The sequence below is a fragment of the Dichotomopilus funicola genome, assembly GCF_033296635.1.
Source record: "Dichotomopilus funicola strain CBS 141.50 unplaced genomic scaffold C8A04scaffold_103, whole genome shotgun sequence".
NCBI lineage: Eukaryota > Fungi > Ascomycota > Sordariomycetes > Sordariales > Chaetomiaceae > Dichotomopilus > Dichotomopilus funicola.
In genome coordinates, this window is record NW_026944124.1 from 1 (window position 1) to 24,340 (window position 24,340).

The 24,340-nt window shown below is 43.3% G+C and overlaps 2 protein-coding genes across 2 annotated transcripts; one reads left to right on the plus strand and one right to left on the minus strand.

Moving 5' to 3' along the window:
- Positions 1-14,394: 14,394 nt before the first annotated feature.
- C8A04DRAFT_32881 (uncharacterized protein) lies at positions 14,395-19,617 on the minus strand (the record flags this gene model as incomplete). Its single annotated transcript, XM_062782245.1, has 2 exons — positions 14,395-14,607; positions 14,710-19,617. 2 exons carry the CDS (start codon positions 19,615-19,617, stop codon positions 14,395-14,397), a joined length of 5,121 nt encoding a protein of 1,706 aa, XP_062632979.1.
- A 1,662-nt stretch (positions 19,618-21,279) lies between these two features.
- Positions 21,280-21,850, plus strand: C8A04DRAFT_40568 (bladder cancer-related protein BC10-domain-containing protein; the record flags this gene model as incomplete). The annotated part of the gene is made up of 2 exons (XM_062784993.1): positions 21,280-21,296; positions 21,379-21,850. 2 exons carry the CDS (start codon positions 21,280-21,282, stop codon positions 21,848-21,850), a joined length of 489 nt encoding a protein of 162 aa, XP_062632980.1.
- Between the last annotated feature and the right edge of the window lie 2,490 nt (positions 21,851-24,340).

A 24,340-nucleotide genomic window follows, 5' to 3' on the forward strand; every position in this document is an offset into this window, starting at 1 on the left:
GCAAGCTTTCTCAATAACATAATAAACGCCTATCTGCATTCCGCCATAGGGCCAGGTTCTTACATAGTCCTCTTTTAAAGCCTTTTATAGATTAATTTTAGATAATATCTTTCAATATAATCTTTTATTTTATATTAAACTTTAAAGCCTATTATTTTATTAGTCTTAGATCCTTTATATCTATAACGTTAACTATTAGATTAAAGTAAAACTAATTTATTAAAGCTTTTATCTTCTCCTTATATATAATAAACTTTTATTCTTCTTTTAGCCTTTCAAGTATGAGAAGCTTTAAAGGCTTTAATAGTAAACAGCTCCTATATCTTATTTATTATTCTAAAGACTATAGTAATTTAATATTTTTAACAGCCTTATATAAAGTAATCCTTTATATTTAAATCTTCCCCTTTTTTATTACTCTTTTTACCCCTTATAGGCCTTAGTGAAGCCTTTCCCTTCTTCTCTTTAATAATAATATTCTGTATTTCTTCTTTATCTTCTTTACCTCTTCCTTTACCTTTTATATCTCCTTTACCTATCATAGTAATCCTCTTCCCTTTCCTATTTTCCTCGTTAAAGTAACTATCTCTTTAATCTATATTTATAATTCCTATTCTCTTTTATCCATTAGTTTTATTAACTTTAACATATAGATTACTCTAGCCTTTACCTTCTTTTATGTGTTATCTTTATTTTCTTAAAATAAAGTAAATAACTATAAAGTCCTTTAATATTTATATATAATCTATTATAGAAGTATAGTACTTTTATATCCTTTAAAATGCTGTAATTATAACATTCTACAAAGTTCAAAGTTCAAGATTTTAATATAGAGCTAAATATAATAAAGCTTTAACCTCAATATTATATTATTCCTATAGGGTTTAAATCATTTTGATATTTTCTTTAAAGTTATATATTAACTAAAACTCTGTTTCCTTTGCCTTTATCTCTAAAAATCATAATTTATAGAACCTTTCTCTTATCTCATAATTCTACTACCTTATCTTAAACCTTTTATTTATAAATAGTAGTAGAATTATAATCTAGATATTAGTTAAAAGGATGATAGTTACCTATAATTATATAAACTATAAAAATATCTAACTAATATAATATAGAATATAGAATAAGAGGTATAATAGGACAAAGTATAAGGAAATATAACCCTTATAAGCCTGTTATAGGAAGTAGTTAATAATAAGAATAATATTATAGATTTCATAATATATAATATGTAATAATAAAAGGAGATATATATAGATTAAGAAGTTACTATTATTTTAATTAATAGATATAGAAAGCTTAGGATTAAATAATAGATTAGCCTAGTTAAGGTAGTAAATATTAAGTTGAAGAATGATAAATTCACCTATTATAAAGGGATAAATAAAACTATAGTGATAGATAGGATCCCTAGAAAATATAAAAGATATTTATTATTTAAAGCTAAAGATGTTATAGATCTTTTAGACTATAGACTTTAAGATTATAAAATCAAATTTAAAGAAGGAGTCTAATTAAAGTTGTTTAAAGTCTATTATACCAATAGAAGATAGAATATTAAATTAAAGAAGTATCGAGATAATAATCTAGATAATTGGTACCTTAGTTACAATATAATTAATAAAAGGCTATATTAGAAGCAAAAGATCAAATAGATTATCTTACTTATATCTAGGTAACGTACCTTATGAGCGAGCCGAACATATAAGCGAGCCGAACACTCTCCACCACTCTACAAACACTATCCTCCATTGCAGCACAACAACACTAGGAACCAACTACAATTACATCGGAAACAGCTGAATCAGAGGCTTCTATAGCCTTTTGACACGTATGCGCATCATGACCAGGCTTGCCGCATACACCACAGCACCGAACCTTCGTACAAGCCCCCCCTGCACTATCACTATTCGGCTCCTTTTCTTGCGCCACCTCCCCAACCACGGCCTTCTGGTCTAGTAGATCCATTGTATCTTGTACTACAAGTGATCCTCCAAGCCGTATACGTGTTCTTTTGGCTCTCCGGCGTTTACTGAGTGCCTCGTTGGCCTTGCGGAGCGAAGAGACTTCGGAGCGTAGGAGAGCAACCTCTGTGAGGAACTGGCCCTATAGCGGAATGTAGATAGGCGTTTATTATATTATTGAAAAAGCTTCTAGAAAGAGAACTACTTAGGGTTATACCTTGCCTATGGCTCGTTATATCCTGATATCTCTCCCCCCCTAATGTATACGCTCGGAGGTCGGGCACCTCGGGCTCCACCTCCGAGCCGGGTCTGGGATAGGTGTAGGCCTAGAGCCAGAATAGCCCTGGCCTGCGAATATCTTGGAAGAGGAACAGCCCCGCTACGTCAACCTAAGGCCATCGGCCACAATTCAACACTACTGCTCATGGCCAAGGCCTTACAGGGGTATAGCCCTAGGCCTGAGCCCTTGACAACACGTAGCAGTTGGTTGGCTATATCTTCCACACCAACAAGTCTTGTTGGAAATGCTCGTTCAGACAGCTCAATCATATGCTGAACAATAGCCTTCTCCTCAGAATCAGTAAGCCGGCGTGAGTTAGGTGTATCGCGTCGTGCAGGCCGGCCAGCGCGTCGGTCGCATAGAGTTGTAACTGGTACGTTGTAGAGCTTAGCCGCGGCTCGGAGGCTTAACTTTCCGTCATTTCGAATAGCTTCAAGGGCTAAGATTATCCTCGCTTCCTTTGAAGGAGAAGGCATATTAGGTTGTGGAAAAAATTGATGTTAGGTGGAAAAAAGACACGTTGTGCCAAGGAATGTTCGACCCGCTTATATGTTCGGCTCGCTTATAAGGTACGTTATTTAAAGATAGTAATAAATATCTACCTAGAGAAGAGAATTATTTAGATTATGGAGATATCGATAGAAAATAATAGATAGGTAAATAAAGCTATATTCTATATAGTATTTGTAACGGAACGAAGATATGAACCAGGGCAGTGCCTGTGGAAATCTGACAATTGTGATAAAGTGCTTTTGGTAGTTATAGAACTAAGATTTACACTAAGGTTATACCTGCCTATAAAAAACCTTTTATAGCCCCTTAAACAGGTATAGGCCTTATACTAAGGCCCTGCCTAAATAGCCTACCTAATTAGGGCAGAAAGTAAAGCAGGCCTAGTAAAAGCTCTATACTATGATATAACTACCCTATATACCCTATATCCTCTATATATTCCCTATCTATATACCGTTAGTCTAAATACCTATAGATAGCTAGTATTAGGTAATAATATAATTTAGTAGATATCCTAGAATATACTATTAAGCTAGGCTATTATATTACCACCCCCCCTATAGGTTATAGGTTATATCCTTATAAATATTTTATGCTTTATCTTATACCTATAGGCCTAATCTTTCTTATATCCTCTAGGAGCTTATCATCCTTATTACTCTCTATATCTAGATCCTTATACTATACCTTTACCTATTATACTAATATAGCCCTTATTAAGGTAGAGATTAGTACCTTCCTTAGAATATCCATTAACTAAGAAGAATATACTTAGGAGTTTACTTTACTATAAGAGGAATTAAATTATAAAGATACTTAAACTATAGTCTATTAAACTAATAAAGCTATTATAGTAGCCTACTAGAATATAGCTAACCCCTAGTAATTATAGAAAAAGTAGGTAGATGAATACTATAAGGAAGTAGATTTTAGCCTAGGGGATTATATTATAGTCTATAAAGGCTAGTAGTAGATTAATTACCTAAATAATAAGCTAGATGATCTAACAGTAGATCCTTTTAAAGTACCAGTAAAGAAAGGTAGCTATTATAAACTAAAGCTCTTTAAAAACTAGAAAGTATATCTAATATTTATTACTAAAAGACTATATAAAGTACTAGATAATCTAATATCTAGTTAGATATATGTTTAGTAACTACATATAAAGGTTAATAGAGAACTAGAATTTAAAGTAAAGGAGATTATAGTATCATAACTGAATAGAGGAAAATTATAGTATAAGGTAAAGTAATAGAGATAGGATAAAAACCCTATCTAATATCTAGTATTGGATTTTAGGAACTTACTATAGGTATTATAGAACTTTTACTATAAATACCTAGCCATAGCAGGACCGCTATAGAGGTTAGTAGAATTAGGTAGCTTCGATAAAGTCTACTACTAAAAGCAGTTTTAATTAATTATCTTAAAAATGGTTAATAAATAAATAAAGCTATTAGTTAAAATACTAGTTCATAATCTTAATGTAGCTATCTATTTAGGGATGGATATTCTGCTATTAATAATTTAATTTAGATCCTTAGGATCTTATAGAACTTATTTAAAAGTTGAAGATAAATTATAGACTATAGTCTAAGAATATTAATTCTAGGACATTATAGGTCTTTTAGATATATATATAGTAGAGTTTTACGATTTCCCTGGCTATAGTAGTTTTATAATAGGGTATAGAATAGGCTTATTTTCCTAGTTGATATAATATACTACTATAGTCTAATTAGGATTTTTAAAGGCTTTATTAAGCTTAGAGCCTAGTCTTAAAGTATATATAAATATCTATAAGTAAGATAATTATAGATAAATTAATCAATATTAGATATTATCTAAGGTTAGTAATACTATCTTTAAACTATTTTACATATTTCATTATACCTAAGGTAGATAGTAAAGGTTTATTTATAGATTTTTATTAGAAGGTAGGTCTTTATATTCCTCTTTAATGGAACTAATAACTAGCTTAAATATATTAGAAGCCTATTATCTTATATTAACTATATATTATCCTTCCTTCTAATAATCTTTTAGAAGCTTTTAAAGCTCTTTACCGCTTTATTTTATTTATTAGTTTAGTTAATTAGCTTAAAGCCCTTTAGATAGTCCTTTATCACTGTTTCTAATATATAAATCTAATATAGGGCTAGATCTACAATTAAAACTACTATTTCTTATTCCTCTATAAATAACTTTTATAAAATCTATAGATTAATCTTATTAGGAGTTAACAGTTACTAGATATAATAGGCCTTTTAGACCTCTTTCTCAATAGATAGATCTTCTACTTTGTTTACTAAAATATTTACTACAGTATTAAACTTACTACGGTAGTATTTAATCTTAAATTGAAAGGGTATAAGGAATTTAACCTAACTAGCTTAATATATATTAAATAGCCTTTTAATTATAAAATACTTTAGAGTATTATAGTCTATTAAGATTTTAACTATATTAATAGTATTTAATAATATAAAGTACTATTCTTTATAACTATAAATAATAGCTAAAAGCTCTTTATTATACAGAGAGTAGTTAAATTTCACCTCTACTATTAACTTAGTAAAGTAGTAAACTAGCTTCTATATATCTCTATTACTACTTCTTTATTAGTATTAGTCTTTATTTAGATCTCCTTTCTAAAATCCTAGTATATTAATATCAATATAAAACTTATAATTTTCTTAAATTACTTAAAGGCTTTTTAATATCTTAAAATCTAGTTAACGTCCTTCCCCATAATATTAAACTTCGATAAAGGCTTTATAATCCTTTATAAATTACTAATAGAAGTTATAGAAATCTAAAAAGGCTTAAACCCCTTTAACCTAGGTTAGTACTTGTTCTATAATTGTTTTAATCTTTTTAAAGTTAACTATAATCCTCTTAATATTAAATATAAAGTTTAAAAACTTAATCTTAGTTATATAGAACTTATACTTTTTTAAATCTATTTAGAGCTTTATCTTCTATAGGTACTTTAGTACCACCTTTATATACTCCTAGTACTCCTTTACTAAATTAGAATAGATAATTAAGTTATCTATATAAGCTATAATAAAGTAGTTAAAGAAGTTAAATAGATAAGAGTTAATAAAGCCTTACTATATTATTATCCTATATTTATACGACCTAAAATATGGATTAAATATTGTTAGACTTTTACTCTCTAGGTCTATTTTAATATAATAGAATACTTATTCGATATCAATTTTAGTAAAGATTTGAGCTTTCTCTAGCGATTATAGTATGTTATTAATCTAGAGGAGGGGATATTAGTTCTTTACTATTCCTTTATTTAGATCTCTATAACCTATATATATATCTCAACTTCTATGATATTTCTTTATGAAGAGTACTGGTAATATAAATCATATAGTACTAGATATAATAAAGCCTATATATAGGTAGTTACTTCGATATTTCTTTAATATCTATAGTCAATCTAAAGATATTAAATATAGGGGTCTAACTATCAGCTCTACCCTAGGCTTTAACTTAATCTTATAGTCCTACTTATAGTATAGTAATAGGGTCTTTCAATCCTTCTTTAAAAATATATCTCTATATTCCTTTAAATAGAGGTATTCTTCTACTATAGGCTTGAACTATTACTAGGTCTCCTTATCCTCTTTTAGTAATAGCTTTAACTCCCTCTTTTTATCTATAATTACACTATTAACATTGTTAATTATTACCTCTTTAATACCTTTAATATGCTAGTAGTATCTCTTAGAACGCTATATTATAGTTTGAATACTATCTATATTAATAGCGTTAATATTTAAGGTAGTCTTAGATATTAACTTACACTCTAAATTATCTAGGTCATTACCTTTAGTACCTTCTATAGGGCCTTCTTGCTAGATCTCCTATATTATAGGTGCCCTATAGCCCTATAGGGCCTATTCTATCTTTTATATATTTATATACTCTTTAGCCCTCTAGGTAGCTTTACTAAAGCTTATATACTTCCTATCTACTATAGTATCTATTTTAAGATTAAGTCCTATAATTATGTTTTCGCTCGATTTATAATTAAGGTAGATATCTTTACACACCCTCTAACTATAGTATAGTTAGTTATATAGCTTATTAGGCTGTAGGGAGAAAAATAGAATCTCGTTAAACTTATTCAGCTATATTTTATAGTAGACTAACCCTATACCTCCTGACTCGCTGACCCCAAACCTGGCACCAAGAAATCGAAAACTACTGGATTATACCAATTAGTCTAATTCCAGGCCGAAATCGCCGAAACCACAACCGTTCAAAAGCCCTCGAAAAACTCTATACAATAGTATAGGTCGTACCTACATATAGCGTACAGCACAGCTACAGTAGGTAATATACTTTATATAAAGAACTAACTGGACTAAATACAATAACTATACTGACTATATAGTATATAAACTGTAGACTAGCTACTAAACTACTAAGCTAAACCTAATAGGCTTACTATTACCTAGCTAATAGAGAACTGACCCCCCCCTTCTCTAAATGCTATAAAAATAATACCTAAATTAAACTAATTAGTCTAATCTAAGCTATAGGCTAGCTATATTAATGAATTTAATTATAGACTTAAGCTAGTTAGTTATAGTAATTAGTTCAACTATAGGCTTAGGCTAGCCTTACTAGAATAGTAGAGGATTTATTAACAAAGGAGCCCTTTGAAGAGCCTCGAATAGGGATAGGCCTAGGGCTATTTAAAGGCTTATTAGACTATCTAACCCCTAAGAACCCTTTAAAGGGAGAACGACTATAAGGCCTATTAACCTAGTTAATAGATATAGCCCCTAAAGAAAGGAGGGAAGAGGTAAGAGATATAATAAAGGATATAGTAGACCTATATACTAGCTAAAGATGAAGAGGCTAGACTAAGGAAAAGATTATAAAGAAGGTTATGGAGTCTTAATAATAGTGAAAGACTTAATATAGATCTAATTAAAAAATCATTTACTTCGACTTTTTATATTAACTATCTTTTTATTATATTACTATCGTATAATAGGTTATTAGTAATATAACCCTGTTCCTCTTATCTATTAAAAGGCTTTAGTTCTTACATGGTTTCTAAAGCCGACTCTCTCTATTATACTAAATATATATATCTAATGTACCTAAACTATAATATCTTTAATATGTCGCCTATATACCTTTAAACTATTATATTTTAATACTAGAAGCTGGAAGATAAACTTATAGCTATAAAAGAGTAAGTTCTATAATTATAAAAATAAAAATAAATATAGTTTGAAAAAATAATATAAGCTATATTAAAGGATATTAACTTCATAGAAGAACTAAAAAGAGTTAAATAAAAAGAGGTAATAGCTATTATTACTAGTTATAGGGGTTTTTGAAGCTTTTATATTAATCTTATTTAATTCTATTTCTATTAATATTAAGATTCTTTCCTTTTAGAATATCACCTCCTTTATTAATCTTTTACTTCTTAAATAAATATTCCTTTTTATTACTTTTAATAAATAAAATAGTTATATAATATAATAGGAATATATATATACTTTATAGTTTTATATCTTTATTACCTTTCAATATATTAACTATATATATAGGGTTATAGGTTTAATCTCTACTATAACCTTGTTTTTCTTTTTTTTTCTTCCTTACTAACCTTTATTCCTCTAGATCCTCCTTTATACCTTTTAACTATAGTTTCGACTGATCTATTCTAGTGATATAAGATAATTAATATATTAATAATAGCAATCACATAGCTTCTTCTAATAATTAACCAAGTTTTCTGTTAGCTACTATAAATTATCTTCTAACTTAAAATCTAACTATTTAACTAAATACTTTAATTATCCTTTTATAATCTTTAAGTTAAATACTTTTTCTATATTCTATTCCTCTCCTTTATCCTTTATTTTAGTATCTTTATCAAATTATAAATATTTTAACGTTAGTTTTAATAGTATCATATAAAAAACGTTTATTGTTAGTTTTATAGTTAATAGTAATATAAAGATATAGTTATTTTTAGAAATCTTTTTATCGGTTTTGAATACTCTGATCTTTTTAAAATTAAATTTCTTATTAGATTATTTAGTTTTAAGATTCTATAAACTAAAGTAAACTTGTTGTAGGCTAGTTATATAACTAACGATAATTTAACCTAGTTATTTTATTAGAAATTGATATAAAGTTAAAGGTATTATTTAATAATCTAGTTCAATTATTCTATCGTACTATCTATTTATATATAATATACTAATAGAGTATATCGATAAGTTATTTCATGATCTAAACCTCTTTATAAGGTAGAAAGTAGATCTATTTAATAAGTTTATCTACTATTATAAAAATACTATTATATTTTATTCAGATAAATACTATAAGGAAGTAGATTTTAGCGTAGGAGATTGTATTATAATCTATAAAGGCTAGTAGTAAATTAATTATCTAGATAATAAGCTAGATAATTTAATAGTACAACCCTTTAAAGTACTCGTAAAGAAGTAACTCATAAGCTAAAGCTGTTTAAAAGCTAGAAGGTATATTTAATATTTATTACTAATAGATTATATAAAGTATTAGATAATCTAATATTTAGTTAAATATCTACTAAGTAACTATTTATAAACGTTAATTGAGAACTAAAGTTTAGAGTAGCGGAGATTATAGTATTATAGTTAAATAGGGGAAAATTATAATATGAGGTAAAATAGTAGAAGTAGGATAAAGATCCTATTTAATATCTGATATTATATTTTAGAAATTTACTATAAGTATTATAAAACTCTTACTATAAATACCTAGCTATAGCAAGACCTTTATAAAGGTTAATATAATAGGTAATGGTATCGTATAAAGATCTAGATATAAAGAGCCATAAGGAGGATAAGTTCTTAGAGAATATAAGAAAGATTAGATCTATAGGTATAAGATAGAGGATAAAGTAGTTATAAGGATATAACCTATACCCTATAGCGAGGGGTAATATAATAGCCTAGATCAATAATATATCTTAGGATATCTACTAAATTATATTATTATCTAATATTAGCTACCTATAGATATCTAAACTAACTATATATAGATAGGGAATCTATAGAGAATATAAGGTATATAGAGTAGTTATAATATAGAATTTTTACTAGGCCTACCTCACTTTCTACTCTATTTGGGGGGCTATAAAAGGTTTCTATAGGTAGGTATAACCTTTGTGTTAATTTTAGTTCTATAACTACCAAAAGCACTTTATAACAATTGCTAGATTTCCACAGGCACTGCCCTGGTTATATGTTCGTTCCGTTACAAATTAGGCCTATAAGTCTAATCTAACCTTTATTATTACTATTATCGATAATTAACTTCATATAACTCCTTTGTTTAGCTTTATAATAGTTTATACTATATGTTAAATTCTCCTTTGAACTATCTTTATAATTATCTTCTATATCTTAATAATGATAACCCCTTCCAAAGCTCCTTCTCTAACCTAGCTATTTTATCTTTAGCCTATAAATAGGTTAATCAAGTCTTTTATAAAACCTTAGGCCTTTCTTTAACTTACTTTAGATACTAAATCTACTAATATATTTAATAAAGTCTATACTTTCTTTTTATCTCAATAACCTTTGAAGCTAGGCCTTTAAAGGGCTTTATAATAAGTTTAGTATAGTATTATTTTAGAGACCCTTTTGTGGACTTAGTAGTTTAGTAGTTCAAAATCCAATATATAGTTAACGTCTATAGATACGCTCCTAATTATATTGCATAGTATAGCTATAGTATAACTTGCGTCTAGTTATCTAGTATCGTTATTTAGAGCTTTTTGAGCCCAACTGTCTGGTAGTAGTTTCGTCAGTTTTAGCCCTGTTTTTGTAGGGCGGTCTAAAGCTTTTATAGATATTAATATCTGGGCATAAGTTTATATAACTAGCTAAGAATTGATTATATTACATTAACGATTTAGCCTTGTTTCTTCTTCCTTTGTGAACTTTAATATCTTTCTAACCATTAACTCACAAGCTCAGTTCTTAGTTAGTTGTCTCTGACAGTAGGATACTGTATAATACCCTGCTGTCCATGAATTTCACTGTGAGATAGATTTCGCTTTTCTACTACAACTATAGAAGCGATTTAGGCTGGAGTACATAACTAAGGTATATTCCTCGAATAAAATCATTCTGCTTCCAGTATACTTACTCACTTACTAGTCAGACAAAGAACAATGTTTCCCCAAGTGAAGACACTCGCTCGCCTCAGGGCTCGTTACCTTGAAACCGCTTGCTAGCCGTGTGAGGATGAGCACATATCCCCCGTGATCACACCAGATTTTGTTGTCTTGGTCCTATGCCCGTTGAGTTACCATACATTAGACTCGTTGGTCTCCTCACCGACCGGACAATCGTCCACCTCCCTCGCCCCCTCGCGGGGTAATACCGTCTTCTCCGTCCAATTATTGTGGACGGTGACACAGCTACGATGGGTACAGGCACCAGTAGTGATCGGTTCGAAAACTTATGTTACATCAGAGCGCGGGCCTCGGGTGTCAGGAGGTCCAAGGCGATGCGGCTGTGGTCGATGGTACTATAATTACAGGATGGGGGCAAGGAAGATGCCGTGAAAGAACCCGGACCCGTGTAAGGTGATAGCCACGAGATTGTTGCATACAATGTCCCGCGTGTGCCGCGAAGGTACAGATACCTTGGTCTCGTCTAGCAGAACTACGGCATTCTCGTCGGTCGCTAAATGAACCACCTTCTGATCTTTCTAAAGTAGCGATTTGTTGATACCCGGGTCCTCAGCCTGGGGGCAGGACAGCGGCTGTTGTGTTTGGTCGGCCACGGCTGTAGCCGTCAAGGCCTTGCCTATACTAGGAGGCTCGCTGAGGAGCACTATAAGGCCTAACCCTCTCATCATTCCTAAGTCTGCTAAATACTACACTGGGATGTAATAATGCGACACCTCAAGGTAGGTGGCCTCTGAGCCACCTGGGGCTTACTCACCTTTGACTGAAATCATCTCCTAGACCGTTGTGAGCTTCTGCGGGTGCTCTGCGGTGTTGCTATCTTCTCCATGGCTGACCCGGCTCCCTACGAACGATACACTATTTATTGTACACTAGATGCCTATATACCTCATTGTTCTGCCGTATTGTGACTTGCTCGACATAAGGCAATATACCTAGCTAGTTCTTGGGAGCGTGCCCCTCGATCAGTAGCAGTATAAACATGAGAGCCGGCTTTTCAACCTCTAGTCCCAGTATCGCCTGCTTGTTACAGCCCACTACGTGGGGGAGCCCCCGACAACCCCCTCTATGTTTTCGTAGAAACGGATGGTTTCCCAGGCGCCTAGATGGCGATGCCGGCGTAGCGCGCATACTTTGGGTCCTGGTACCAATACCCGTCTCCCGCCGTCCGTCAGCCTGGAGTGCAAGTCGGCCGTGGTCTTGTGGAACTCGATCAGGTACGCTACTACCTCTGTCGCGGGGCGGTTGCTTATGAATGCGCTAATCGTTACGGAGTAGTCATTCCACATGAATTCCTTGCCCCCGAACCGGAGCACCTAAAACTATCCAGTGAGAGGTCGATTTGATCGGTGGTGGCATGGTTCTACACATCATCAGCTCGCAGTTACTAGCTCAAGTGATCAGCGTCAACTTCTCTGGGAAAAATGTCTAGATCAGCTGGAACGGCACGAGACGCTTGCTGTTGTGGATTCCCAGAAGCCCAGCTCGTCTGGGAGCCGGATAAGCAGGAGTAGCAGGCAATTACAGGCCAAGCGCGTATGCCGAGTCTACATCCTACTTCTCCTTCCTCTACTCCTTTCCAGTCTTGTCCTCCTCTCCACCCCTACCTGCCATTAGGGAGGGGTGCTTGGCCACCATGTCGCCCAGCCAACGAATAGCTCTACAGAGGGGTACTTAAGGGACACACTATCCGACGTGTCGAGGTGAGCGCCATGTTTCTTGAGAATCACGCTTACGGGCAGGGGATTCCGAGCCTCGATCATCTTATATCATAACTTATTACTATCGTCTCGCAACTACGGGCTCCGTTAATTAGGTTCTTCACCCTGAACACCTTGATTGATACCCAATCCAACGCCCTTGGCAAGTTTTTACTTGCCTCTGGCACGGCGGGTAATTCTCTTAGTACCCATCGTCATCCTGGAAACCTGGCCATTCGCACATGGTAATTATCCCCATATTCATTTTGAGCTGGGCGTTCTCCTCGTTATCACCATATATAGCTTGGAGTGGCATTGATGGCGGCCTGCTTCTTGACCTGACCTTCTCGTTCCCTTCAACCGATCCAGACAGCGGAAAGTCGGAGACCGTTTTCTCGCCGTTATCACCAATACACAGAAGCTTATACTACCACCTCCCAGCTTTTCCGATACCTCTTTACGATTGACAAGATCCATACGCGTCTTGCAGTTTGTGTTTACTCTTCAGTGCCGGAGGTCCAATCTCAAGGATCGAGGAAATGGGGAGAACGAGGAGTCGAGCACCACTCTTATCAAAAATTAACAACTGTCCAGGTTTGGTGATTTCCAAAGCGCCTACAAGAAACTGTTCATGCACAGATTGGGGGGGGGCGGATACTAGGTATTACCTTACCTGTTCGTTGTGTTACACCCCTGGGTCTATCTCTGAGCGCTGGTGCTAGGTCCGGGTGATTGGACAAGGTTAGTCGTGGAACTAAACAGCGCTGATGGTAGTGGAATGTGTGTAAATAACCACAGTTCGATAAACTGCAGCCCTGGGCTTTTATTGTGGTTTTCCTTTTCTTACTAAAAGGAGAGACCGTACTGATCGACCACGCATCTTGCCTAGCCTGCCTCGCCCGTCAGTCTGCCTGATTAGGACCGAGGAACGGTTAAGGAGCTAGCCACTGTCTCGGTAAATAAGAGCGGCTTCCATCCTTTGTCTCATATTAGGGTACCTAATTAGGTAGTTGTATCCGAGTTCCAGGTCGGGTCGGCCTTATGTATGCCCAGGGAAGAATCGCACATGTCTTTGTCGCCCTGCTTAGTTCAAATCGCACAATTCTCATCATGCTGACCCGCAGCTCCTTCTACGACTGAGCTCCTTCTACGACTGAGAACCATCACTGACGGCCACTCCGGTTCCTAGTTTGGCCATGATTAGTTCGCGCTCTAGGTCTCGCCGCATCGCCTCTATGTAGAGCACTCTAGACGAATGACAAGGGGGGTGACGTATCAAGTGCCGAAAAGTAAAGCAGATTTAAATTATTTGTACACAATGTGGCAGAATAGTCCCCAAACAACTCCTTGCTCCGTCCCGTGACCGCTGGCAGAACCATCACAAGCTACCCTCACCACAAACGGGTAGAACATAGATATGCCCATCGAGAGAAAGAAGAGATACGAAAAGAGAACCGCACCATCCTAATGATTCGCTCACGCCGCCTCGTTTTCTCCATCAAACAGCCCGAGAAAACCATCGCGTTGCTGACCCCCGGTATCAAACGACGCTAGGTTCCTTGACCCTCGGTCCTAAAAGCCTTCGGGCTTATAGGTCTCGTCGCCAAAAAACAAAACAACATGCTCGTGAATCGAGTGTCAGATCTGCCTCACCCCTAGCATCGTGTTATCCACCATATACACACCCACCCCTTAGTAAGAGGCACCTATGTGACCAGGGCCGTGCATAGACCCGTGCCGGAGTTGGGCATTCTCAGCAACCCGCCCTGCGATCGAGCTCATGCTGGAGAGCGTTTTGACCGACTGGTCATGGGGCGCAATCCGGTTGATCTCGCTAAGGAGTTGATCGATACGGGTCTTTAGGAGCGTCATGATTTTGGGGGTCACCTCACGGACTTGCTCATCCTAGAACATAACACCAACCACGGGTCAGCTCATGCATGCAGCATATTTCGTAGGGAGGATAGGAGAGGGAAGAAGAGGGAGAGCGGGGGGGAGGGGACATACCAAGCTGGCAACGTTCTGGTTGAATGAGTAAATGACGACCTCCAAGAGGTTGATCTTCTTGATGAGTTTCTGCGTATTCCGGCTCAAGTTGACCGAGACAGTCGCACCGACTGACAGCAAAAGCAGCGGCTGCAGGTCCTGGACAAAGATGGGGTTGTAATTGGAAAGTACCTGCTGGAAAACCTCTTCCGCATGGTCGCCCGATTGGAGCCAGCGGAGCATTGCCTCGTCGTAGTTGGAAGCACGCATTAAACCTTCGATGGCCTCCACTAGATTGTCAAGCTCGGCCTTTTGGCGCTCCTCCCGGCTCAGCGGCGCGTATACCACCTGGCCGTCGTGATCGCCATATTGGGTTTGGGACTGATGCTGATGCTGCTGCTGGTGCGGAAGCTGGTGCTGCTGTTGCTGCGCCGGCTGCGGCTGCGGCTGCGATTGATGCTGATGCTGATGCTGGTGCTGGTGAGAGTAAGGCACCTGCCCAGATTGAGAATGCGCAGCAGGCGACTGGTGCTGGTGTTGGTGATGTTGCGGGCCGTAGCTGACCAGCTCTCGGGAAGAGGTGCTGGGCGGGCCATGGGAGCCGACAGCGCCACCGTGGGAAGCACCGAGGCCGCGCAAATGCTCGTCGACGGCAGAAGGCGCCTTCTCGCGACCCTGATCGTGAACTTGCTGCTTGAGGGCCGCAAGTTCCTGTTGCATCTGTGCCTGGGAAGCGGCCAGGGAAGAAATGGCGCTGGCGAGGTCCTGAGTCTGTGCAATCAGACGGTCAAACTTGGCATCTTCATTCCGACGCCGTTCATCGAGCTGCTCAAAGGCCTGGCTGATGCGACCGCCGACGTCCTCAATGATACGCTGGTGCACGGTCTGAGCCGTCGACTTGGCGATGACAGGCGTGAGCGTGTTGAGGGTCCTAGCGATCTGCGAATCGATCTGTGAGTTGACGCTTTGCGAGACCCTGTCGGAAACCGGCTTGGTGACGTCAGGCCGTTGCATGGCCTGGTTGATGGCGTTGGGCAAGAGGCGTTGGATTTCCTTTTGCACAGCGCTGACTTGAGCGGCCGACTTTGCGCCCAACTGCTCGGACACCGACTTGTCGATGGCGTTGCGAACCGATGGAATGACATTGTTATTGATCTGGGTAATGATCAAGTTCTTGAGGACCGCCTCGGTGTTATCGTTCAGTACATCGGCCACCAGCTGCAGAAGCGTTGACTGGCTGGTCGAGAAGGCTGAGTCGCGATTTTCGTGGAAGCTCTGCATCTGCTTCAAAGTCTCATTGAAGACGGCGTCAAAGCGACCGGATAGGTTGGAAATAATGCGCGACTCCATTTTAGCGACCACGGCGTCGAGCTGTTCCTGGAAGGCCGGGTTGGGTGCGAGTGCCGCGTCTGCGGAAGAAGAGGAATCGGCCGCGCGAGAACTTTTGTTGTTGGTCTTGCCCTGTGAGGAAGCGCGAGCGGTTTCCACAGCGCCATTGGTGGCCGCAAGATGGTCGCTGGCCCCAGCGCCCGTACGTTCACTCTTCTTTTTCCGTCCCTTCTTCTCGTTCTTTTCCGGCGCAGGCGCGGGGAGTTCGGCATCGTCCTTGCGGTCAGGTTTCGGCAGCGCCACCAACTCCGATGCCTTTTTGTTGTCTCCTTGGGGTGATACAGCTTTGAGGCCGGCGTCCTTAGCACCGCGCGTGGCAATCCGGATCTGAGGAGCGGCGGCAGCGCTCTCGCTCGGGACAGCAGCATTTTGCGTCTCGGCCGGCTGGGGAGGCGGCGGGGCTACCAGCTTCGAGATCTTGGCGAGCCCGGCCTCCACGGCGTCGGCAGGAGCGATGACTTTGTTGTCCTTGGTCCAGCCCAGCTCGGAGTGCTTAATGAACAAGCAGGTGACGCCCTTGGAGTGCATGGCGTAGAGCTCAAACAGCGTCGGCTCGTCCCCGTCGCTGGACGCCGCAGGGTTCTCTAGGATGTTGAGGCTGCGAAGGATGCCCTTGTTCGCGAAGGAGTACTCCCGAATGCCACTAATCACGGCAGTAGACTCCGGCTGTGGGATGGATGAGTCCTGTGCGACCAGCCGTTGGATGTAGTCGACTTGCGAAAGGTTCTTCAGCGTGTACTTAGGCGCCGAGAGATGGAGGAAGTAGATTGAGTTGCGAGTCGGGTGGCCGACGATGATCATGCTGGAGGGAGCGTGGTACATGACGCTGCACACGGCATCGGACTCCTTGTTGTGCGGGAAGTTGAACTCCTGCACCGGCTTGCCCAGAGCCAGATCCCAAAGCTGGAGGGTGTGGTTCTGCTTCATCCCCACGATCATGTACCTCAGGGCGGCACGCTTCTGGTACGGTCGGAACTTATCCAGCAGCAACACGGAGGTGGGCCACGCCTTCTCGCCCTCGGGGGTGGTGGTGAGGGTCATCAGGGGCTCCTTGATCTCAAGCGACGCCTGCGCGGGCGTGGGGTGAAGGGGATCCGAGCCCTCCTTGACCGCGGTCAGGTCACGGACGTCCCAGAACTTGACGCGTCCAGACTTGTCGAGCGAGACAACGAGAGTATCGTCCTGGCTGAAAGTGAAGTCCTTACCAGCCTTACCGGTGTTGATCTTCAACGAGCATTGCTTCAGAAGTTTCTCGGTGTCGACGATGCGGTCGTGGCCATTCTTGAACAGGTCGTTCTCAAACACAAATGACGGCCAGATGATGTTGATCGACTTGCCGCGGCCGACGGCGAAGAAATCGGGATGCATGGCGGAGGGCCGAGCACGCGTCTTGAGAACACCGCCAGGCGCATCGCCGCCCTCTTGCGACGAAATTGGGGGCAGCGCAAAGCCGTACTGTTCCGGGTGCGCGTCCTCCAAGTGATCCCGATCGCCGTTCTTGAGCTGCACCCAGTAGACGGTCCCGTTCACCCCAGTGCCAATGATGGTCTCCTTGGGGTGGTCCTCAGAGGACGAGTTGCAGATGCTTACATTGAAGATGCGGTCCTTTGTGTCGGTGAAAAGCTTGGCGTCCTTACCGTCTTCCTGTCTAATGACACGCAGGCCGCCGGCCTTGGACATGGCATAGGCCATGTAGGTTTCGGAAGCAGAAACGAGGTTACGGTCGATCTGATCAAAGTCCTTCTTGAGGCGAGCAATGTCGAGAATGGCCTCCTCGCGGAAAACAGGTCGGGTTTCATCCGTGTCTTGCAGGCTGATCGTGATCCACGGCTTCATGGGGAAGTTGTAGACCTTGACGGGCGCGGCCGTTTCCTCGATCACTACAATTTCCTCGGCCTCGGCGCTTTCCCAGCTGTCGGCCACGAGGCCCTGCGGAGGGGCCGCGGCCGAGTCGTCTGCACTATCTCGGGCGTCTTGGGCAAAGTCCTGAACGAAACTCGAGTCGGGGAAAGATCTCTCTTCTTCCGCCTGGTTGCGCTCGGGCTTGGCGACGATTGAGGAGGCCGAATGAGATACCTCGGCCGTTTCGGCGATGTCTGTCGGGTCCAAGCCACGGGAAGCCTTAGCCTCCGCCTGCTCCTGTTCGGCACGCGCAAGGGCATCTCGGGCCTCCCGATCGGCCTGCTCCGCGAGTCCACTGACGGCGTCTGCCACACTCTCCTTCTGGGTGGCGCTAGGAGACGTATCAGCCCCGTGAGACAAGGCAGGAGGGACATTGCGTTCGGCGCTGTGCCAGGTGTTGTCATGAACCTGCGACGGCGGGGAACCAGGGATGTCTCGGTCGTCTCGGTCGTTGAAAGGTCGAGCCGAATCGTGGGGCTGATTGGTGTCTGACCTCTTCAAGATTTGGGTCGGAGCTGGCGCAGGACGAGCGGCACCTGCGGTCGAGCCAGAAGCGCCAGGCGTGGTCGACGATTTCGGAGTTCGATGGATCGGGGAGGATCCGGATAAGCGATCGTAGTGGTCGCTGTAGCCAAGGCTGTTTGCCTGTCTCGGGTTGGACTGATGCGACTGTTGCGAGGGCTGTGAGTGCTGCGAAAGCGGCGTGGAGTCAAACTTGGGGGGTGGGGATTCGACGTTCTTGGACTCAAAATCAAACTCAGAGCGCGAGGCCAGGGTATCCACGAGGGTCGGTTCAGCGGAGCGGCCACCATGCGAGCTTTCGTCGTCCTTTACATGATCGGAAGTGGGCGGTGGTGTGAGGAGGCTCGGCTCGCTGGGATCGGCCGCCTCGTGCTGGCTTGGCTTCGGACGATTAAGTAAGTTGAGCAGGTATTGTTGTGTACCTGAGGGAGGCGAGGCTTGGTTCCAAGACGGAGGGCTGGGCTCGGGTTTCACGGGCTCGGGCTGTAGGTTACCCTTCATTAGGGCTGCAAGGAGGCCCGTGGGATCGGCTGCAGCGGGAGCGGGCGCGTGAATGACAGGCGGCGCAATCGGTGCGGGAGGAAAGTTTATGGATTGCTCCCGAGGGGAGGAGTGGTGCTGCTGGTGTTGCTGCGAGTGGTGCTGCGAGTGCTGCGAGTGTTGCTGATGCTGCTGCTGCTGCTGCTGTTGCTGCTGCTGCTGGCTCGCAGAGCCGTTTTGTCCACTAAACTTGAGGAGGTTGAGCAGATGCGCGGTGCGGCCATCTCCAGCACCACTGCGGGCAGCAGCGCCGATTTGGTTCATCATGCCCGGCGGAAACTGCGAGTGGCCGAAGCCGACGGGTGGTGTGGGAGCCTCAGGCAGGAATGCGGGTGAGTCCGTGGCCCCTTGGCCGTGATTGGGGAGATTGGGCGAATCGGAATTGGACTGGGGGCCGTAGTAGGACTGGTGACCGTGGTGATAGTTGAATTGCGAAGGATATTCCGGGCCGGAGTCGGCGCCAGGGCCGGGGCTGGGCGACGACTGGAGTCGCAGCTGAGCGAGGAGCGACTCAAACTTTGGGTCGTGCTCCGAATCGCCGGAACCGCCGCCGCCAGACATGCCGTAGTTCGACATGGTCGTCGTGCTTCACGGGTGGCTTGGACGTTCTGCAATGCACCGACGGTTAGTTGCTGCAGCGAAGCAGGAAAGCCGGGCACAGAAGAGAAATGACGGAGCCTGACGATGAGGGAATGAATGGGGTTGAGGTGGAAGGAAGAAAAACCCCAAGTTTTCTTTGGGTGAGAACCGACTTTACCAATGATCGACTGCGCGCCCAAACGAACCGCCCAAGCAATGCACCCAGGTCACGCAACTTGGAAGGGAACCTTTTAGAGAGAGCGAAAAAAAGCGGAGAATCCAACCCGCATGTGGCGGCTCTGCTGCGTTTCCAGCAAGCAGAAGGCGCCGGCGAGTTTGGCCAGGAAAAGCACGGATGTTGTGCTCCAAAGGGGCGATGGTTGTGATTTCCCTAGTCCGATTTGCTTGTTTGGAGGTGGATGTGATGCGTGCCTCTGAAAAATATATCGGCGGCGGTCGAGGCGGCTGGGGAAGCAAACGGTGGCCCGTGCGGCCCGCTTAGCGGCTACACGTGTCCGTCGCTGTGGCGTGAGGGAACACTGGGCAAGTCGTGGGGCAGGGCGGAGCGGAGCCCAATGGGATGGGCACAATCAGTGGGAAAGAGCTGCAAACCGCCGTGAACCGACAAACAGAGGGCAACGGAAGGTGGGAAAGTGGGAGCATCCACACAAAACATTTAATAGAACAGGGCTGACGAGCAGTTGGTATCTGCCGCGAAATCTCTTGTCACCAGTCACCAGAGAGCAGGAATTTGCCGCATGAGTCAAAGAGGAGCGAGTGGCCCAATCACTTCTTCTAGCCGTTGCGTGATGGCTGATGGTTGAAAGACGCGTCGGTGAAGGTGCATCATCTCGAGGGGGGGCACCGGGTAGAAGTCCCGCCTTGGATGTGAAGAGGTTTGTTATCTTGAACTGTAAGCCCGGTTGTTCTGTTGTACATCTATCCACTAGGCTGTCTTTTTTTTTTTTTTTTTTTTCGCCCGGCACGACAGTGACATGCGGAAACAATCTCCACAGAGAGGAAGATAAAATCATTTTACGAAAACTACATAGGACTATGTAAGTTCAAGGCAGGAGCGGGCCGTCTTCAAGGGTATCTCCGGGCCGCTTTGCACGCGTCATGGGGACCAGAGGTCCGGGCAGCCAAAATAATTTAAGGCCTGGGTGGATAACGTACTTAACGTATTATGTCAGCATTCAATTCCACCAGTTGAAGAAACCCGGGGGCAGCATCGGCCTTGTCTCGCCTTGTCTCGCCAACCTTCAACATCGAAAACTTAACGGCAAAGGCCCCGTAATCAATTCCACATTCCACGTCCGCGGCTGCCACGGGGGCAGAAATCTTCGAGAAGTTCAACGAAGCCTTGACGGTCGACCAATTTCGCTAGCACTGGGTATTATCCGTTCCCTTGCCACACTCTCCCTAGGCGCACAATTTGATTGCACACTTTCCAACCCGGACCGACAACCGTAACGACTCCTCGAACCGACCTTACACTTGATTCCCACAAATCGCCCGCGTGGGTCAAGCGGCTGTTACATTGAATGGTTTTTGCGTGCCTACACAGGCTCATATACCTTGCCCCGCCGTTGGAGGAGGATCATTGAAGGGAGGTGGTGTGGGCGACTGACCTAGGACTGCCGGGTCGGGAGTTCCGCAATGTTTTGTCTTCGCAGGTAAGGTCGACGTTTACCGTCAATACTTGCTCGCGAGCCATCCATGTCCGTCAAGATGCTAACCAGGCTTGCGCCGACATAGTTGGCTTCCCCTCCTGTTTATCCCGACAAACGCATCGCCCGCCTTTATCTTCCTCTTCTTCCTGTGCACGTACTTTCTCAACAGGCCATGTTTTTACTGCTCATTTCTCCTAATTATTCTTTTCCTCACATCGTGCAACTGGTCCGACCGGTGCTTCCTCGATCTCGGCAGTAATTGGTTCCAATCACTACCCCCGGCGAGCTATATATACCTGCCCGCCGTTGCGGCACCGGATACCGAAGCCAGCGCGGCCCCGAATAACCTCGCCGCGTCTGTACGTGGTGGCGCCACGGCCACTACGGTGGTGGCTGAGATGCTCAATATGACTGCTGGGACACTGGCTACTGCTGCCGCTGAGCGGATAACGGGGGCGAGGATCGAATGGACAGGTCTTGGGCTAGAGTGGCTACGGAGTTTGTTGGGGAGGAGGGAGTGGAGGATCGATTGCATGGACCTCTATATACGTTTGTAACTAGGGCAACAGATTGGCGGCAGTCCTGGGTTATCCTGATTGCATATTTGCCCTTTTCTCCTTCCAGTTTTTCTCAACCTCTACTTTCGATCGATCACTTAAATGCTTAAGTATGAAGTATGTTGTATCTGACTTGATGGCCCCGGCATTTTGGGGAGGGGAGAGGGCTTTGAAAAGCAACCTGCAGTCTTTGCATTACGGTAGCGTGGCCTCCACGGCGCCCAGTCTTGGGCTTGGCAAGATGGTTCGACAGTCTGTGGTGTTTTCTAAGGGCTAGGTGAGATGGTGGCCGGCCCCCTCGTTCTTTGTAGGGAGTTTCCCACTGTCGCTCTTTCTCGCTGTCTCGTGATGGCTGGCACGTTGGAGGGCCGGAGCCTTTGCGCCGTCATTACGAGCACAGGGTATGAGGCGAGGTGTTCCAATTACCCCCCGTTCTCTTGTATTGATTGCGTCTGCGAAATGCGATATCATGGGGTACTTGCGGTTACGTTAGCGTGGCGACGCAGCATAAGCATTTGGGCAAAAAAAGCATACTACCTATGTATACTACGATTTCGTTTTCCCACTCCTCCGCAGCGGCCCGGGTTTCGGGGTGGATATCCCAAGGCCGCGGACCTCCACTCCGATCGAAACGCAGTTGAAGCCGCCTTGGCCGCCCATTACTCTTGACGGAAGTGGGATTTGTGGTCCGGTGGGACCCGAAACCGATCAAGGCCAACTGGTGAGCAGCATTCCCAATGAAGAAAGAACTGCAGATTGGGTGGGACGGTCTTGGGCGTTCTCGAACGGGCGATCTTCCAAGGCCTGCCATGGATGTACGTCCTGTGATACTAGTTAACATACGACGCACCAGAATTTAAGACCGTGCCTGACTCGAGTTACCAACTATGTTTCCAGCGAGGACGTGTAGGGACACGGATGAGTGCAATTTAGCGAGGCTTGTCTCGAAAATGGATGCTTGCCAAAGTTTCCCCGCCAGGATCTTCAGCCACACACGTAAGAGTGCGATCCCCCTCTCATCGTCTTGGATACTCCACGAGACGATTTAGAAGAGAAAATAAACGACTGGGAGGAATGGGGAGAAAGTGGGGTTGTTTTCATGCCGGTTCGTCCCAAGTACTTAGATAAGAACAAGAACCTATGGTTAACGTTCGCTTAGAATGGATACTAGAGCGCGGGATTTGACTCCGTGCGGACCTTTCGAAGGCCTTCTGATGCCCCAAGAGAGTCCATGAGGACGGGGACGGGCCAACCTGGCAGGCTAACGTTATGACGACAACACTGATTGATACGTAGGGCCTACTTGGGCCATTCTCGGGTCTAGTGTAGGTCGCTTCCGAGGAGACGTCCCGATGCAATTTTATGGAGTACTGAGTTGGGGACAAACATGCAGTACTAATACCGATCAACGAATGGATTACGGTACCCCATCGCTATATGTACGAGGTGTTTTGTATGGGAGCGAGCATCGTTTCTGTCTTGTTTTTCATGTGGAATCGAAACTGGAAGCCGGCAATGGTAAGCCTGCATCGAAACAAAGTTTTCGTACCTAACGTGCTAACCTCCCGTGCCTCCTACTTTGCAACCAAGCGTGCCAAGCCAACGTTACTTATACCCGGACCTTCGCGGCCCGCTGGTGAGGTCAGTGTGGGCCAGGCGTGTCAGGGCTGCCATGGCCTCGGAGGCGGATCTCGAGCATCCAAACCTTTGTTGCAACAAATGGAAGCCGCGAGGGCCACGCTTTCCGTTCTGGACCCCGCAGGACGGATCATTCCCTTTCTCAGAAGGCTGGAACCCTTCAGAACCAACTCCCCTGCGCATCTTGACATCAACCTCGCACATCGCTGCCCCTCTTTTTGTTTTCGCCGCCCATTCAGGACGCCGGCTGGGTTCAGGGACCACCTGCACGCCCACGACATGCCCCCACAGACCACTATGATTTTGCCGTGATTCCCGCAACCAGCTTGGAGCGCATCGTCCAACTTTTGGTTCTTGGAGTCTCGACTCGCCAAACTCGACTCATTTTTGCAAACGATTTCCGGTATCCCCCTCACCACCCAAAAGCTTTTCTTAGGGATTTTCCCCACCGCTTTTTGGCGGTCGCTCGTGATCATCTCATCTGACGTTCACGGCTGGACACATCACCACCTACCGGGAGGCCGTACCCATTGCTACTAAAGTTACCATCGAAGACCCATTCCCATCGTCCCGTCTCGGCTGCTCGAGGTTATCCTGCGTCTATTCCTCCAGTAGCACGGCGCTGACGGACGGACGCCAAGGCCCACAGATTTGCTGTTTTCTCTCCTTGTTGTTTTTAACTAGGTAGTTAGTTAGGGCATCATTTCCTGGCGAATTTTCCGCTCGGGCTCTGAGACATCCCTTCTGCCTCCGCTGCTGTCCCAGCCGACCCCGCGACAACCCGGCTTGCTAGCACGACTGGTAGATGACGACCTTGACTGACAAGGGTTCCGTCTCCGCTCGCCGCCCTAC